The sequence below is a fragment of the Mustelus asterias genome, chromosome 13, assembly GCF_964213995.1.
Source record: "Mustelus asterias chromosome 13, sMusAst1.hap1.1, whole genome shotgun sequence".
NCBI classification, from domain to species: Eukaryota; Metazoa; Chordata; class Chondrichthyes; order Carcharhiniformes; family Triakidae; genus Mustelus; species Mustelus asterias.
In genome coordinates this window covers 910,494-929,653 of record NC_135813.1, presented here as the reverse complement: position 1 = coordinate 929,653, position 19,160 = coordinate 910,494, and the positions used below count along the sequence as shown (strand labels likewise).

General features: G+C 47.4%; 1 protein-coding gene across 1 annotated transcript in view; it reads left to right on the top strand.

The window, feature by feature from the left end:
- Nucleotides 1–290: 290 nt before the first annotated feature.
- The window catches only part of sardh (sarcosine dehydrogenase), a 99,427-nt gene continuing 80,557 nt past the window's right edge, over nucleotides 291–19,160 (top strand). Inside the window, exons 1-5 of the mRNA XM_078226135.1 lie at nucleotides 291–920; nucleotides 8,033–8,156; nucleotides 11,614–11,714; nucleotides 13,525–13,629; nucleotides 18,914–19,043. Coding sequence (XP_078082261.1) covers nucleotides 810–920; nucleotides 8,033–8,156; nucleotides 11,614–11,714; nucleotides 13,525–13,629; nucleotides 18,914–19,043 — 571 coding nt within the window. The 5' untranslated portion in view covers nucleotides 291–809. The remainder of the gene's footprint in view (nucleotides 921–8,032; nucleotides 8,157–11,613; nucleotides 11,715–13,524; nucleotides 13,630–18,913; nucleotides 19,044–19,160) is intronic.

The following is a 19,160-nucleotide window of genomic DNA, read 5'->3' as shown; positions in this document are numbered from 1 at the left end:
TGTGTGTGGAACCCGTACCCCAGTGAGGGTCAGTGTGTGTGGGACCCGTACCCCAGTGAGGGTCAGTGTGTGTGGGACCCGTACCCCAGTGAGAGTCAGTGTGTGTGTGGAACCCGTACCCCAGTGAGAGTCAGTGTGTGTGGGACCCGTACCCCAGTGAGAGTCAGTGTGTGTGGGACCCGTACCCCAGTGAGAGTCAGTGTGTGTGGGACCCATACCCCAGTGAGAGTCAGTGTGTGTGGAACCCGTACCCCAGTGAGGGTCAGTGTGTGTGGAACCCGTACCCCAGTGAGAGTCAGTGTGTGTGGAACCCGTACCCCAGTGAGAGTCAGTGTGTGTGGGACCCATACCCCAGTGAGAGTCAGTGTGTGTGGAACCCGTACCCCAGTGAGAGTCAGTGTGTGTGGACCCGTACCCCAGTGAGAGTCAGTGTGTGTGGGACCCGTACCCCAGTGAGGGTCAGTGTGTGTGGAACCCGTACCCCAGTGAGAGTCAGTGTGTGTGGGACCCGTACCCCAGTGAGAGTCAGTGTGTGTGGGACCCGTACCCCAGTGAGAGTCAGTGTGTGTGGAACCCGTACCCCAGTGAGAGTCAGTGTGTGTGGGACCCGTACCCCAGTGAGAGTCAGTGTGTGTGGAACCCGTACCCCAGTGAGAGTCAGTGTGTGTGGGACCCGTAGTCCAGTAAGAGCGACAGGTTTGTTTGCTTTGTTTTAATCATTCTGGTTTTCTCTTGTTTAGTTGGGTAAAGCTTATGGGATTGAGTCGCACGTGCTGTCCCCTGCAGAGACGAAGGATCTCTACCCCCTGATGAATGTGTCTGATGTGACGGGTACACTGTATGTTCCTGCCGATGGCACGATGGACCCTGCTGGAACCTGCTCCACCCTTGCACGGGCCGCTACCGCACGCGGAGCGACGGTGAGTTATCCACGGTCCATTCAGCGCAATGCCTATTGGATCTGACGATGATGCCAGCGGGATCTGGATGGTATTTGACTCCTGGACAGATACTGACTCGAGTTCAGTTTGCTGAGTGAGGAACTATTCAGTGTAGTTATTAGTTTGATGAATATTGGAAACACTGCAGGAAGTTCTGCTGTAGTTTTGCCAGTGAAAATCTCCTGGATGCCCTGTGTGCCACCAGCTACTGCCCTTACAGTTACCTGTGGATATCATTTGTGGTTTAATTGGTTAACATATTCTGCTGTCCTGTGAAAGCTCTCTCTTGATGCTTCACTGAGTTTCTGATGTGTTTCCATTGCAACAACTGGGCCCCAAATCTGGGCTCCTGCCACCAACACACTCGAGAAACTAATTTGGAGAATATCGGAAAGCTTATCACCGCGTGGTCTCCGTCTGTACATGTTCACCAGATACTGAGTGTAACCAAACCCTTCAATTATTTTGAATTCATTCGGATGCTTCCTAATTATTCTATAATCATCTGCAGGTAAAAAGCAACCTGATTCGCTGCAGCCCTTAATCTCACCACAGTGAACATCACAACAGCAACTCGTATTTTTATTTGCATTTATTCCTGCGTTCTGAGTGTAACTGGCAAAGCAGGAACCTGCTCCACCCCATACGGCAATCCCTTCATCCCAACAAATTCATCCTCCATCCACAATAGCTCTTGAGAGGCTCGAGGGAAGCTGAACCACTGCAATCTCTGATTGATGCACAGTGCTGTTAGTAAGGGTGGTGTTCCTTAAACAACATCACAAGGTACTTCGCAGGAGCGAGGGAACAGAATGCCACAGAGCAGGAATGAATACTGCTTCAATGTAACAGCTCAGAAAGGTGACCCCTGAGATACATAAGGGCAGGAGATCATTCAACCCTTTGAGCCAGCTAACCATTCAACAAAAACATGGCTGATCAGATTGTGATCTCAACTCCACTTTCCTGTCTGTGCCCCATAACCCTCGACTCCCTTCTCAATCAAAATTCTGTCTAGGCCTTGAATAAATTCAAGCAGCCATCCAGCACTTCTCTCTTGGGGTGAGAGTTCCACATACCCACAGCCTCTTGAGAGAAAAGGTTTCTCCTCATCTCTGTCTTATTTTTAAAATGTGTCCCCTAGTTTTAGAGGAAACATCCTCTGGGTGTCCACCCTATCAAGCCCTGTGGATGTTTCTATAAGATCACCTCTCATTCTTCTAAACTCCAATGGATACAGGCCCAACCTGTTCAACCTTTCCTCATACGGCAACCCCTTCATCCCAACAATGAATCAAGTGAACCTTCTCTAACTGCTTCAAAAGCAACTATATATTTTTTTTAATAAGGAGACCAAACTGTACACAAGACTCCAGATGTGGTTCTGTTCAATGTCCTGTACAGCTGTAGTAAAACTTCTCTCTTTTATTATTCCACCGTGTCTGTGTGGGTTTCCTCCGGGTGTTCCGGTTTCCTCCCACAGTCCAAAAGACGCGCTGGTTAGGGTGCATTGACCATGCTAAATTCTCCCTCAGTGTTACCCCGAACAGGTGACTGGGGGATTTTCACAGTAACTTCATTGCAGTGTTAATGTAAGCCTACTTGTGACACTAATGAATAAACTTATCCCAAAACTTAAACCAGCATTTGAGGAGGTGATGGGGGTAATGTTACTGTTACTAAACTCAGGGTTAGGCTTTGGGGACCCGGGTTCAAATCCCACCACAGCAGATGGTGAAATTTGAATTCAATAAAAATCTGGACTTTAAAAAAGTCTCATGATGACCATTGTCGATTGTCATAAAAACCCATCTGGTTCACTAATGTCCTTTACGGAAGGAAATCTGTTGTCCTTACCCGGTCTGGCCTACATGTGACTCCGGATCCACAGCAGTTGCCTAGCAAGCCACTCAGTTGTGTCCAACTGCTGCAAAGAGAACAATAAGGAATGAAACTGGACAGATCCTGAGGGGGCTGGACAGTGTCGATGGTGAGATGTTTTCCCTAGTGGGAGAGTCTTGAACAAGGGGACACAGCTACAAGATAAAGGACCAGTCATTTAAAACTGAGATGCGTAGAAATTTCTTCTCACAGAGAGTGGTGAATCTCTGGAATTCTCTGCCCCAAAGGATGGTGGAGGCTGGATCATGAGAAGTATTTAAAGTGGAGGTGGGTAAATATTTGATAGATCGAGGAATAGAGGGTTATGGGGAAATGGCACAGAAAAGAGCTGAGCCCGGCGTAGATCAGCCGTGATCATATTGAATGGAGGGGCAGGCTTGAAAGGATGTTTTATAAAACTATTTTTTAACCTTGTAACTGTAATCTTGTGTGCTTCATTTTTCTTTTCCTCTTGTTCTTATTTTAAAATCTCAAAAAAACACATGAAATAGAAGCAGAAGCGAGAGTTCAGAGATAAAAGGAATAAATGTACTTTGTAATGAAGTTAAGACAAAGTGGATTTATAAATAAATAGGCAGATTTTAGAAATGTGCATGAGGAGATATTTAGGGATTTAGATTTTCAGTTGTTAAATTTCAAAGGGGAATAAAAGGCTTTTACAGCTTGCAAAGGTTTCAAAAGTAGACAATATAAAATAAAAATGTTTTATGTTTTTTCCAGTTGCTTCCCCTTTTGGGTCAGGTGCAATTTAATAACATACTTGCTGGGTAAAGTCGGGGGCTGAGGCTCTTCCATCACTACACGATGATTCCCTTACCTGCCTGACTCGCTATCACACCCTCCTGTCCCTGACCACTGAACAATTCTAAGGTTCTGTTTAACTGAAGGGGTGTGACTTCCTTCTGGGACAGTGTCCACGTAACTCTCTCCCTCCCTGATACTCCGCAGTGTCCACACCTCAGGCCAACTCAGCAGCTCAGAGCTGAAGCTGCCTAAGCTGCGGACACTCTGTGGATATGATTGTCCAGGATTGCAGTGTGTTCCACAGTTTCCTACACACTGCAGTCATCGCAACCCACCAGCCCTGCCACTTCTGTCCAACCTCATTCTACCAATTGGTCAATTGGTTAATCACTTGCACAGATAAACTCATAGAAATTTGCACTCACCTAGCTTGGAAACAAGGAAGGAAACCCTCCAATCACTGGAGACCCAACCAAGTTCCCAACTCGCCACTCAATCGACTCGGGTTTTGATTTGTATTGGTGCAACTCCCTGCCTCCTCACAGAAAGATTGCTGGAAATAATTCAGGTGGTTAATAAAGGAGTTGTAGCAGCCTGGGGAAGCTTGTTATGGACAAAGAAATAAACAAACTGCAGTGAAAAGGATTGGATTGGGAGAGAGCGGATTTAGAAAAATAAGACAGGATCTGGCTGAGGGAGACTGGGAACAGCTACTAATGGGGAAGAGCAGTGGGGGGCATTCAAAAAGGAAATGGGGAGGGTGCAAGCCCAGCATGTTCCCTCTCGGGTAATAGTTAGAAATAACAAGCCCAGAGAACCATGGATGACCAGAGATATTCAGGATCCAATGAGAAGGAAAAGAAAGACTTTTAAAAGGTACAAGGGGAGCGAATCAGTGGAGGCATTAGTGAGGAATAGAAAGTGCAAGGTGGAGCTTAAGAAATCAATTAGGAACGCAAAGAGGAGATATTAGAAAGCTTTGGCTGGTAAAAGTAGGGAAAATCCCAAGATATTCTATAAGCATACCGATGGGAAGAGGATAACCAGGGAAAGAGTAGGGCCCATTAGGGACCCTGGAGGGCAATCTGTGGGTGGAGCCAGAGGACATTGGTAGAGTGTTGAATGAAAACTTCACAAGAGAATGAGGACGATGGTGTGGAATTCAGGGAGAGAGACTGGGAGGTTCTTCAGCAAATTGACACAGGGAAGGACAAGGTATTGGAGGCGTTGGCAGCCTTAAAAGTGGATAAATCTCCAGGTCCGGATGAATTGTGTCCCAGGCTGCTGTGGGAGGCAAGGGAGGAGATTTCAGGGGCTCTGACCCAAATTTTCAATTCCTCTCTGGCCACAGGGGAGGTGACAGATGACTGGAGAACAGCTAATGTGGTTCCACTATTTAAGAAGGGTTGTAGAGATAAACCAGGGAACTGCAGACCAGTGAGTCTCATATCAGTGGTAAGGAAACCATTGGAGAAACATCTGAAGGAGAGCGTCTATCTCTACTTGGAGAGGCAAAGTTTGATCAGGGATAGTCAGCGTGGCTTCGTCAGAGGGAGGTCATGCCTAACAAATTTGATTGAATTTTTTGAGGAGGTGACCAGGTGTGTAGATGAGGGCAGCGCAGTCGATGTGGTTTAGGTGGATTTCAGCAAAGCCTTTGACAAGGTCCCACATTTCTTTTTATTTGTTTGTGGGACATGGGCGTCACTGGCTGGCCAGCATTTATTGCCCATCCCTAGTTGCCTGAGGGCAGTTGAGAGCCAACCACATTGCTGTGGCTCTGGAGTTACATGTAGGCCAGACCGGGTAAGGACAGTAGATTTCCTTCCCTAAAGGACATTAGTGAACCATGGGAGACTTGTAAAGAAGGCAAATTCACATGGGATACAGGATAATTTGATAAGGTGGATTCAAAATTGGCTCAGTTGTAGGAGACAGAGGGTGATGACAGAAGGCTGCTTTAGTGACTGGAAGCCAGTGTCCAGTGGCGTACCACAGGGATCTGTGTTGGGCTCCCTATTATTCATCATTTATATAAATGATATTGATGACTATGTGGGGGGTAGGATTAGTAAGTTTGTGGATGACACAAAGATTGAACAGGTGGTTAACATTGAGGCGGAGTTCTTGGGTTACAGGAAGATATAGACGGAATGGTCAAATGAGCAGGTAAGTGGCAGATGGAATTTAACCCTGAAAAGTATGAGGTGAAACACTTTGTGAGGAGTAATTTGAATGGTAGGACACTCGGAAGTTCTGTGGAACAAAGGGACCTTGGTGTGTTTGTGCACAGGTCTTACAGAGTGAGTGAGGGGTTGGGAATTTGGTTGGGTCTCCAGTGGTCAACCAGAACACTCAACATTGCCCTGAGATGATTGATACTGGATTGTGGGAATAGGAAGCAGAGATATTTTCATTGTGCCTTTGCATGAATTAGCCATCACACCTGGCAGATCCCTGGCAGAAGCAGGGACCTGGCATCTTGGGTTTCAGCTATAGGGACGTTTGACAATGTTCCTCATGGCAGACTGGTACAGAAGGTGAAGTCGCATAGAATCAGAGGTGAGCTGGCAAGGTGGACACAGGGCTGGTTCAGTCATAGAACAATAAGAAGTCTCACAACACCAGGTTAAAGTCCAACAGGTTTATTTGGCAGCACAAGCTTTCGGAGCCTCAAGGTCCTTCATCAGGTGAGTGAGGACTTGTGTTCACAAACAGGGCATATAAAGACACAAACTCAATTTACAAGATAATGGTTGGAATGCGAGTCTTTACAGGTAATCAAGTCTTAAGGGTACAGACAATGTGAGTGGAGAGAGGGCCAAGCACAGGTTAAAGAGATGTGTATTGTTTCCAGCCAGGACAGTTAGTGAGATTTTGCAAGCCCAGGAAGTTGTGGGGGTTACAGATAGTGTGACAAGTTCCGCACACATGAGGACGGCCTCAACCGGGATCTTGGGTTCATGTCACACTGTCCTGGCTGGAGACAATACATATCTCTTTAACCTGTGCTTAACCCTCTCTCCACTCACATTGTCTGTACCTTTAAGATTTGATTACCTGTAAAGACTCGCATTCCAATCATTATTTAGTAAATTGAGCTGTGTCTTTATATGCCCTGTTTGTGAACAGAACTCTCACTTACCTGACGAAGGAGCAGCACTCCGAAAACTAGTGGCTTTTGCTACCAAATAAACCTGTCGGACTTTAACCTGATGTTGTGAGACTTCTTACTAGTAGCATTCCTCAGGGATCAGTGCTGGGACCTTTGCTAGTTGTAATATATATAAAAGATTTGGAGGAAAATGTAACTGGATTGATTAGTAAGTTTGCGGATGACATAAAGGTTGGTGTATTTGCGGATAGTGATGAGGACCATCAGAGGATACAGCAGGATATAGATCAGTTGGAGACTTGGGCGGAGAGATGGCAGATGGAGTTTAATCCGGACAAATGTGAGGTAATGCATTTTGGAAGGTCTAATACAGATGGGAAATGTACAGTAAATGGCAGAACCCTTAAGAGTATTGATAGGCAAAGGGATCTGGGTGTACAGGTACACAGGTCACTGAAAGTGGCAATGCAGGTGGAGCAGGTAGTCAAGAAGGCATACGGCATGCTTGCCTTCATTGGCCGGGGTATTGAGTTTAAAAATTGGCAAGTCATGCTGCAGCTTTATAGAACCTTAGTTAGGCCGCACTCAAAATATAGTGTTCAATTCTGGTATGGAGGGCATTAGCTATGAGGAGAGGTTGGAGAAACTTGGATTGTTCTCACTGGAACTGGAGGTTGAGGGGAGACCTGATAGAAGTCTACAAGATTATGAGGGGCATGGACAGAGTGGATAGTCAGAAACTTTTTCTCAGGGTGGAAGAGTCAATTACTAGGGGGCACAGGTTTAAGGTGCGAGGGGCAAGGTTTAAAGGAGATGTACGAGGCAGATTTTTTACACAGAGAGTAGTGGGTGCCTGGAACTCGTTGCCGGGGGAGGGAGTGGAAACGGATACGGTAGTGACTTTTATGGGGCGTCTTGACAAGTACATTATGAGGGGCATGGACAGAGTGGATAGTCAGAAGCTTTTTCTCAGGGTGGAAGAGTCAATTACTAGGGGGCACAGGTTTAAGGTGCGAGGGGCAAGGTTTAAAGGAGATGTACGAGGCAGATTTTTTACACAGAGAGTAGTGGGTGCCTGGAACTCGTTGCCGGGGGAGGTAGTGGAAACGGATACGGTAGTGACTTTTATGGGGCGTCTTGACAAGTACATGAATAGGATGGGAATAGAGGGATATGGTCCCTGGAAGCGTAGGGGGTTTTAGTTCAGTCGGGCAGCATGGTCGGTGCAGGCTTGGAGGGCCGAAGGGCCTGTTCCTGTGCTGTAATTTTCTTTGTTCTTTGTTTTAGGGTCTTTCAACAGATATTTCAACAGATGTTTTCCTTTCATTAGGTGATTGAACATTGTCCAGTCAGAGGGATCCAGGTGAAGGTGGATGATTTTGGAGTGAGGCGGGTTACTGGTGTAGAGACAGACTATGGAACAATTCAGACTTCTTGTGCGATTAACTGTGCAGGTGAGACTCCATCAGCAGCAGATACTCCGCCCAGAGCTGGAGTCAGTTGTGGAAGTGCTGAGCTCATTGTTGTCCCTGACAGCTTATGATAGCCAGAGTTGTGATGGGAATAGAGTGATTCCTGGAGGCAATTCCATTTACCGATAGGGCGAGAGTGCCCAGTATCCCTCAGTACTGACCCTCTGACAGTGCGGCACTCCCTCAGTACTGACCCTCTGACAGTGCGGCACTCCCTCAGCACTGACCCTCTGACAGTGCGGCACTCCCTCAGTACTGACCCTCTGACAGTGCGGCACTCCCTCAGTACTGACCCTCTGACAGTGCGGCACTCCCTCAGTACTGACCCTCTGACAGTGCGGCACTCCCTCAGTACTGACCCTCTAACAGTGCGGCACTCCCTCAGTACTGACCCTCTGACAGTGCGGCACTCCCTCAGTACTGACCCTCTGACAGTGTGACACTCCCTCAGTACTGACCCTCTGACAGTGCAGCTCTCCCTCAGCACTGACCCTCTGACAGTGCGGCACACCCTCATCACTGACCCTCTGACAGTGCGGCACACCCTCATCACTGACCCTCTGACAGTGCGGCACTCCCTCAGCACTGACCCTCTGACAGTGTGGCACTCCCTCAGTACTGACCCTCTGACAGTGTGGCACTCCCTCAGCACTGACCCTCTGACAGTGCAGCACTCCCTCAGCACTGACCCTCTGACAGTGCGGCACTCCCTCAGCACTGACCCTCTGACAGTGCAGCACTCCCTCAGCACTGACCCTCTGACAGTGCAGCACCCCCTCAGCACTGACCCTCTGACAGTGCGGCACTCTCTCAGCGCTGACCCTTTGTCAGCGCAGCACTCCCTCAGTACTGACCCTCTGACAGTGCGGCACTCCCTCAGCACTGACCCTCTGACAGTGCAGCACTCCCTCAGTACTGACCCTCTGACAGTGCGGCACTCCCTCAGCACTGACCCTCTGACAGTGCGGCACTCCCTCAGCCACTGACCCTCTGACAGTGCAGCACTCCCTCAGTACTGACCCTCTGACAGTGCGGCACTCCCTCAGTACTGATCCTCTGACAGTGTGGCACTCCCTCAGCACTGACCCTCTGACAGTGCAGCACTCCCTCAGTACTGACCCTCTGACAGTGCGGCACTCCCTCAGTACTGATCCTCTGACAGTGCAGCACTCTCTCAGCACTGATCCTCTGACAGTGTGGCACTCCCTCAGTACTGATCCTCTGACAGTGTGGCACTCCCTCAGCACTGACCCTCTGACAGTGCAGCACCCCCTCAGCACTGATCCTCTGACAGTGTGGCACTCCCTCAGTACTGACCCTCTGACAGTGCGGCACTCCCTCAGTACTGACCCTCTGGCAGTGCAGCACTCCCTCAGTACTGACCCTCTGACAGTGCGGCACTCCCTCAGTACTGATCCTCTGGCAGTGTGGCACTCCCTCAGCGCTGACCTTCTGCCAGTGCGCCACTCCCTCAGTACGGACCCTCTGACAGTGCGGCGCTCCCTCAGTACTGATCCTCTGACAGTGCGGCACTCCCTCAGTACTGATCCTCTGACAGTGCGGCACTCTCTCAGCACTGATCCTCTGACAGTGCGGCACTCCCTCAGTACTGACCCTCTGACAGTGCGGCACTCCCTCAGTACTGACCCTCTGACAGTGCGGCACTCCCTCAGTTCTGTCTTGGACATGTTGCCCTGGATTATGGTTTTTGAAGCTGCAAGTATTTGCCCTCAGGATGGAATGTTCTGACTGAACTGTGGCTGAAAGTTATCATCACAGATGGTAGTGATTGTGAGCAAATCTCCACTCCCACCCCATCATTGGGCAGCTCCTTCTCAGTCTGGCAGTACCAGACACAGAAGACAGGAGCAGGAGGAGGCCATTCGGCCCTTCGAGCCTGCTCCCCCATTCATCACCATCATGGCTGATCATCCAACTCAATAGCCTAATCCTGCTTTCTCCCCATAACCTTTCATCCCATTCGCCCCAAGTGCTATATCCAGCCGCCTCTTGAATGCATTCAATGTTTTGGCATCAACTACTTCCTGTGGTAATGAATTCCACAGGCTCACCACTCTCTGGGTGAAGAAATGTCTCCTGACCTCCATCCTAAATGGTCTACCCTGAATCCTCAGACTGTGACCCCTGGTTCTGGACTCCCCCACCATCGGGAACATCCTCCCTGCATCTACCCTGTCTAGTCCTGTTAGAATTTTATAAGTCTCTGTGAGATCCCCCCCTCATTCGTCTGAACTCCAGTGAAAACAGTCCTTATCTCATCAATCTTTCCTCATAGATCAGTCCCGCCATCCCCGGGATTAGCCGGGTAAACCTGGAGTCTGCGACTCTGTTGCAGTGACAGACTCTGTCAGGCTTCACACATCTCCAGGACACCCGGAGCTTACGTTAAAATACCGTGTTTGATTGGACAAGACGAGGGAATAGGGAGGTGGAGGCACGGTAACTGGGATTAAAGTATTGGCAGCTCTGGTGGATAATTGTGACTTGTCTGGATGGGCTGAATGGCCTCCCTCGGTGCTGTATTTGTTCTACTCTCTCCTTCTGCTCCCCAAATCATCAACGGCTGCGGTAATTCGGAGAGTAAGTATTGAGGAGTCCAAAGGGGAATTTGGATAGGTTAAAGTCAGCGGCTAAAGATTGAGAATAATGTGGGAAAATGTCAACTTTGGGAGGAAAAATAGAAAAGATGCAAATGGTGAGAGATTGCAGAACTTTCCCGTTTAGAACAGAAATGAGGAGAAACTTTTTCTATCAGGGGGGTCGTTATTCTGTGACATCTCTGTCCCTGGAGATCAGGATGTGGAGATGCCGGTGTTGGATTGGGGTGGGCACAGTAAGGAGTTTAACAACACCAGGTTAAAGTCCAGCAGGTTTATTTGGTAGCAAAAGCATAAGCATTCGGAGCACAGCTCCTTCAGTGCAGTCTGTGTCATTTAATAATCTTAAGGCTGAGTGGGATAAATTCTAGACTGACAAGGAAGTCAAATATTATCGGGGCAGAGGGAGAGTAGAGGCTACAATCAGATCCATCGTCAGCTTATCAAAGGATGGAGCAGGCTTGAGGGGCTGAATGAAAGCAAATTACTGCGGATGCTGGAATCTGAAACCAAAAGAGAAAACGCTGGAAAATCTCAGCGGGTCTGGCAGCATCTGTAAGCAGAGAAAAGAGCTGACGTTTCGAGTCCAGATGATCCTTTGTTAAAGGGGCTGAATGGCCTACTCTGCTCCTATCTGATATGTTGATGCTGATCCTGTCGGATTAGAATGCGGTAGCTCATGCTACCAAATAAAGCTGTTGGATGTTAACCTGGTGTGAGACTACTTACTGTGGATTAGAATGAGGTGTGAGTTGCCCTGTGGCCAGCTGAGGGCAGTGTTTACTAGGGTTGGTGTTGCTGACACTCTCTGTTCTGTCTAGGTGTTTGGGCTCGTGTGCTGGGGGCATTGGCAGGAGTCAATGTTCCGCTCATCGGCATGCGGCATGCGTATGTGGTAACAGAGCGGATTGAAGGTATCCAGGTAGGTGCCGAGGCCAGTGCAGTGATGGGGGGGCCAGGAGAGCCGGGGGTTTGCAGCTGAGTTGTCCTGGGATTGTTTCATGCAGTAGCTGTGTTAGAACCCACTTTCCGCTTTGCTTTGAACATGTTGAGATTGTACCCAAGTCACAGCCCTATCCACCCTCACGTTCCTCTCCGGAAGGCACTGATCTTTTCCGGGTTATGGGCTTTATTGGTGTTCAACATAGAAACATAAAAAATAGGAGCAGGAGGAGGCCATTCGGCCCTTCGAGCCTGCTCCCCCATTCATTTTGATCATGGCTGATCATCCAGCTCACTACCCTGATCCCACCTTCCCACCATATCCTTTGATCCCCTTTGCCCCAAGTGTTTTATCCAACTGCTTCTTGAAAACATTCAATGTTTTGGCCTCAACTGCTTTCTGTGATAGTAAATTCCACAGGCTGACCACTCTCTGGGTGAAGAAATGTCTCCTCATCTCTGTCCTAGTGGTCTATCCTGTACGCTCAGACTGTGAGCCCTGGTCCTGGAAACCCCACCATTGGGAATATCCTTCCTGCATCTACCCTGTCTCGTCCTGTTAGAATTTTATAGGTTTTTATGAGACCCCCTCTGATTCTCCTGAACTCCGGTGAATACAATACAAGCCGACTCAAATTCTCCTCTTATGACAGGCCTGCCATCCCAGGACTCAGCCTGGTAAACCTTCACTGCAATCCCTCTACAGCAAGAACATCCTTCCTCAGATAAGGAGACCAAAACTGCACACAATACTCCAGGTGTGGCCTCACCAAGGCCCTGTATAATTGCAGCAAGACACCGCTGCTCCTACCCTCGAATCCTCTCACTATGAACATAGCCCAATTTTTCATTTGCCTTTTTTACTGCCTGCTGCACTTGTACGCTTACCCTCAGTGACTGGTGTATGAGAAACCCAGGTCCTGTTGCAAATTCCCCTCTCCTACTTCATGGCCAGATAATAATCTGCCTTCTTGTTATTGCTGCTAAAGTGGATAACCTCACATTCATCCACATTATACTGCATCTGCCCACACACTCAGCCTGTCCAAATCACGCTGAAGCATCTCTGTATCCTCCTCACAGCTCACCCTCCCACCCAACTTTGTATCATCTGTAAATTTGGAGATGATTTAGTTCCCTCTTCTAAATCAGTTCCTCATTGATCACCACTGTTCATGCAGTGGCATCAGCAGGCTATTTAGCTGGGGAGGGCATCACAGACCATTTAATCTTGTAGACACTTTACATGAGGAAAGCAGAGAGATGGTTCTTGCTGTTACCTCTTCCTCGCTGCAGGGAAAATGAAGGATTTGCATTTTTATAATGCCTTTCTCAAAATCAAAACACCCCAAAGTATTTCACAGCAAATACTTTTCTGTTAAAGTGTCCGCACAGTAATGATGCAGGAATACATGACTGGCACCGCTGTTAACCACCCACCCATCCCCCCAACTCAGTGAGAGCCTTGTGACTTGTCTTAACCTCCACTTGCACAGAAATCCTGCTTCACATCGCACAGTCCAGCATCAAATCATCAATCGCAATGAGAATTCAAGCATATTGCGAAAGAGGGAATGTAGAGGGAGCTTTACTCTGTATCTAACCCCGTGCTGTACCTGTCCTGGGAGTGTTTGATGGGGACAGTGTAGAGGGAGCTTTACTCTGTATCTAACTCCGTGCTGTACCTGTCCTGGGAGTGTTTGATGGGGGACAGTGTCGAGGGAGCTTTACTATGTTTTTAATTTCTGTTCCAAGCACCCTTTTTTCCTGTCTTTTTGTCTCTCTCCCAGAATATGCCAAATGTTCGGGATCATGACAGTTCCGTGTATCTGCGTCTCCAAGGAGACGCCCTGTCTGTCGGCGGATATGAGCCAAACCCAGGCTTCTGGGAAGAGGTGAGAAGATTGAGCTGAAGGAAGTTGGGAGTCGGGAAGGATGAGGTGGGCTGGGAGTCGGGAAGGATGAGGTGGGCTGGGAGTCGGGAAGGATGAGGTGGGCTGGGAGTCGGGAAGGATGAGGTGGGCTGGGAGTCGGGAAGGATGAGGTGGGCTGGGAGTCGGGAAGGATGAGGTGGGCTGGGAGTCGGGAAGGATGAGGTGGGCTGGGAGTCGGGAAGGATGAGGTGGGCTGGGAGTCGGGAAGGATGAGGTGGGCTGGGAGTCGGGAAGGATGAGGTGGGCTGGGAGTCGGGAAGGATGAGGTGGGCTGGGAGTCGGGAAGGATGAGGTGGGCTGGGAGTCGGGAAGGATGAGGTGGGCTGGGAGTCGGGAAGGATGAGGTGGGCTGGGAGTCGGGAAGGATGAGGTGGGCTGGTGTCCTGCGGACACAGTAACAGGGGATGTCTTTTGTAATCTCTCAGCGTTGTACTTGTGGGCTGTGGGAAGGTGTAGGAGCAGCTGAATGGTGAGTATTGTTACAGAGCAGAGAACAGAGGTTAGGAGTAGCCACACAGACTAGCAAAACCCCAGGAGTGAATTTTCACACTGATCTGTTCAACAATCTGTTATTCACAACTTGCGTAAATGACTTGAGTCACAGATTGGATTTCCAATCTCTAACCTAGCAGATGGCCATTGCAGTTAACACCGAGGAGGAGTATATAAAAATAACTTGTTTTTCTTGTCACAGGCTATGACAACATATAAAACTTTAATAAACTTGAAAAATAGGTGTGTTAATCACAAATCACATTTATTATCGCCTAGCCTGAGATATTACACTTCAACCAGACAAACCCAGAGTTCCCATACTCTGAAAATTCTGAGTCTAAGTAAGGTAACAGGTCAGAGAGATTGGGGACACAGATACACAAATCACTAAAAATAGTTTAAAACAGTTTTAAAAAGCTCAGAAACAAAGCAAACACTGGGGTTCATTTCTCGAGGATTGGAATTGGAAAGAAGAGAAGTTACAATCAACTTAGGAGCATTGGGGCAGGAGGAAGCCATTTGGCCCATCAAGCCTGCTAACTAATAAGATAATGGCTGATCGGACTGTGATCTTAACTCCACTTTCCTGTCTGTCCGCGTAACCCTTGGCTCCCTACTCAATCAAAAATCTATCGAAGTCAGCCTTGAATAAATGCAGATAGCTGCTGACAGACCAACAGCTGCTTGGGGGAAAATATTTCTCCTCACCTCTGTCTTTTTTAAACTATCTCCCGTTAGCTTTCCCCACAAGCGGAAACATGCTCTGTGTATCCACCCTATTACCCTCTGGATTCTAAATCTTTCGATAAGATCGTCACTCATTCTTCTAAACTCCAATAGATACAGAACCCAGTCTGCTCCAAATTCCCCCCAGAAGACAAACCTTTCATCCCAGGAATGAATCCAGGGAAGCTTCTCTGAACTCTTTCCAAAGCAATAATTCCTGCAGATGTGGTCTCACCAAGATCCTGTACAAATGCAGTAAACTTCCCTACTTTTATATTCCATTCTTCTTGCAATAAACATCAACTTTCCATTTGCCTTCCTAACCACTTCTTGTAGCTGCAGACTAGCTTTGTGTAAATTGCTAGGACACCCAGATCCCTCTGTACTAGGGTTCTGCAATCTCTCTCCATTTAAATAGTTTACTACATTTCTATTCTTCCTGCCAAAATGCATAAATTCACATTTTCCCACATTACATTCCATTTGCCAAATTTTTGCCCACTCACTGAATATCCCTGTCCCTTTGCAGATTCTCAATCTCCTCCTAACAACTTCCTATCTTGGTGTCATTAAAGTTTTAAAATAAAAATTATTTATTAGTCACAAGTAAGGCTTACATTAACACTGCAATGAAGTTCCTGTGAAATTCCCCTAGTCGCCACATTAGCAAACTTAGCTACCATACACTCTGTTCCTTCATCCAAGTTTTGATCTAAATTATAAATAATTGAGGACCCAGCACTAATGCCTGCGGCACTCCACTAGTTACAGGTTGTTAATCTGAAAAAGACCATTTTATCCCTACTCTCTGTTTCCTGTTAACGAACTGATTCTCTATCCATGCTTATTTTGCATACAAACATAGAAAATAGGAGGAGGCCATTCAGCCCTTTGTGTCTCCTCTCCTATTCTTTATAATCATGGCTGATCATCAAATTCAATATCCTGATCTCCCACCCCCCCCCCCATCCCTTGATCCCTTTAGTCCCAAGAGCTGTATGTAATTTCTTCTTGAAATCAGGCAATGTTTTGGCCTGAGTTACTTTCTGTGGGAGTGAATTCCACACATTCACCACCCTCTGGGTGAAGAAATTTCCCCTCACCTCAGTTCTAAAAAGTTTACCCCTCATCCTCAAACTCTGACCCCTAGTTCTGGACTCCCCCAACATTGGAAACATTCTTTCTGAATCTACCCTGTCTAATTCTGTTAGAATTTTATAAGTTTCTTCTAAACTCCAGTGAATATAATCCTAACCGACTTAGTCTCTCCTCATATGACAGACCTGCCATCCCAGGAATCAGCCTGGTAAACCTTCCCTACACTCCCTCTGTAGCAAGAACATCCTTCCTCAGATAAGGAGACCAAAACTGCACACAATACTCCAGGTGTGGCCTCACCAACACCCTATACAATTGCAGTAAAACATCCCTATCCCTATACTCAACATACCATTTGCCTTCTTTACTGCCTGCTGTGCCTGCACACACTTACTTTCAGCGACTGATGCACGAGGACTCCAAGGTCTCGCTGAGTATCCACCTCTCTCAATTTACACCCATTCAAATAATAATGTCTTCCTATTATTGCCACCAAAGTGGATAACCTCACATTTATCCACATTATACTGCATCTGCCCTGCAGATGCCCCCACACTCAGTCTGTCCAAATCACGCTGAAGCATCTCTGCATCCTCCTCACAGCTCACCCTCCCACCCAACTTTGTATCATCTGCAAATTTGGAGATAATACATTCAGTTCCCTTTTCCAAATCACTAATATATAATGTGAACAGTTGGGGTCCTAACCCTAACCCTAACCCTAACGCAGTGCAGGCTCGATGGGCCAAACAGCCTCCTTCTGCACTGTAGGGATTCTAAGTCTAATTAAACCATGTCTACCGGTCCTCCTTGGTCATCTCTACTAGTTACATCCTCAAAAAATTCCAGTAGATTCGTCAAGCATGATTTCCCTTTTGTAAATCCACGCTGACTTTGTCTGATTATACCACTGCCTTCCAAATGTCGAATATTGAAATCCTTGATAATGGACTCTAGCAACTTCCCCAGTACCGACGTTAGGCTCACTGGTTTATAGTTCCCTGTTTTCTCTCTACCTCCCTTTTTGAATAGCGGGCTTATATTAGCTACCCTCCAATCTGTAGGAGCCAGTCCAGTGTCTAAAGAATTTTGGAAAACAAACACCGATTGATCTACTATTTCTAGAGCCACTTCCCGAGATTTATAAATCCCTTTAACTTCCCCTAAACAATTTCTCTGCTAATATTAATTTCTTTCAGCTCCTCACTAAAACTTGTGTTTTTCAGAACTACCAGTATATTCTACAAATACATAAAGGGCAAAAGAGTAACTAGGGAGAGAGTAGGGCCTCTTAAGGATCAACAAAGTCACCTATGTGCGGATCCACAAGAGATGGATGAGATCCTAAATGAATATTTCTCATCAGTATTCACTGTTTAAAAAAGCATGTAAGTTAGGGAACTTGGGGAAATAAATAGTGATGTCTTGAGGAGTGTACATATTACAGAGAAGGAGGTGCTGGAAGTCTTAAAGTGCATCAAGGTAGATAAATCCCCGGGACCTGATGAAGTGTATCCCAGGACGTTGTGGGAGGCTAGGGAGGAAATTGCGGGTCCCCTAGCCGAGATATTTGAATCATCGATAGTCACGGGTGAGATGCCTGAAGATTGGAGGGTGGCAAATGTTGAGCCTTTGTTTAAAAAGGGCTGCAGGGAAAAGCCTGGGAACTACAGGCCAGTGAGCCTCACATCTGTAGGGGTAAGTTGTTAGAAGGTATTTTGAGAGACAGGATCTACAAGCATTTCGAGACCCAAGGACTGATTAGGGACAGTCAACATGGCTTTGTGAGTGGAAAATCATGCCTCACAAATTTGATTGAGTTTTTTGAAGGGGTAACCAAGAAGAATGAGGGGAGATCTTATAGAAACATTATAAGATTATGAAAGGAACAGATAAGATAGAAGCAGGGAGGTTGTTTCCACTGGTAGGTGAAACTAGAACTAGGGGGCATGGCCTCAAAATAAGGGGGAGCGGTTTTAGGACTGAGTTGAGGAGGAACTTCTTCACACAAAGGGTTGTGAATCTGTGGAATTCCCTGCCCAGTGAAGCAGTTGAAGCTACCTCGTTGAATGTTTTTAAGGCAAGGATAGAGCGGGCGGGTAAGTGGAGCTGAGTCCATGAAAAGATTAGCCATGATCATATTGAATGGCGGAGCAGGCTTGAGCGACCAGATGGCTGACTCCTGCTCCTAGTTCTTATGTTCTTATTAGGTAGATGGGAGCAGTGCAGTTGATGTTGTCTATCTACATGGACTTAGCAAGACCTTTGACAAGGTACCACATGGTAAGTTGTTGCATAAGATTAAATCTCACAGGTTCCAGGGTGAGGTAGCCAAATGGATACAAAATTGGCTTGATGACAGAAGACAGAGGATGGTTGTAGAGGGTTGTTTTCAAACTGGAGGCCTGTGACCAGCAGTGTAAGAAGTCTCACAACACCAGGTTAAAGTCCAACAGGTTTATTTGGTAGCACAAGCCACAAGCTTTCGGAGCGCTGAAGGGGCACGCCCTCAGACAGTACATTCCAGATCTTAACCATGCTCTGTGAGAACCTGTCTCCACCACGCCCTCAGACAGTACATTCCAGATCTTAACCACGCTCTGTGAGAACCTGTCTCCACCACACTCTCAGACAGTGCATTCCAGATCTTAATTCACTGCATGAAATATTTTCTACTCTTATCTTCACAAACATGTGACAAAGGGAGGAATAGAAGGGATATGATGATTGAAGGGGTGGGAGGAAGCTCATGGAGCAGAAATACCAACACAGACCAGATGGGCCAAATGGCCTGTGTCTGTGTTGTAAACACTATGTATATCTGTGTGTGGACTCCAGGTTTGGGGAAAGTGTGCATTGTAGCAGCAGGACAATGTGGTTTTGGGACATTCTGCTTTAATTCTGAGTTTGTCGTGTCTTGTTTCAGGTGTCGGATAAATTTGCCTTCAGCCTCTTTGATCTGGACTGGGACGTTTTCACACAGCTCATTGAAGGGGCAATAAATCGCATTCCAGCTCTGGAGAGCACAGGAGTCAAGTCGACTGTGTGTGGCCCAGGTACAAGGAAGAGCGAGGGGGGTCATAAGGGTGGCAGTGAGGGGGATGTGAGGGGAGGTATGAGGGGTCAGTGAGGGGGGCAGTGAGGGGGGACTGCGAGGGGATGGCGTGAGGAGG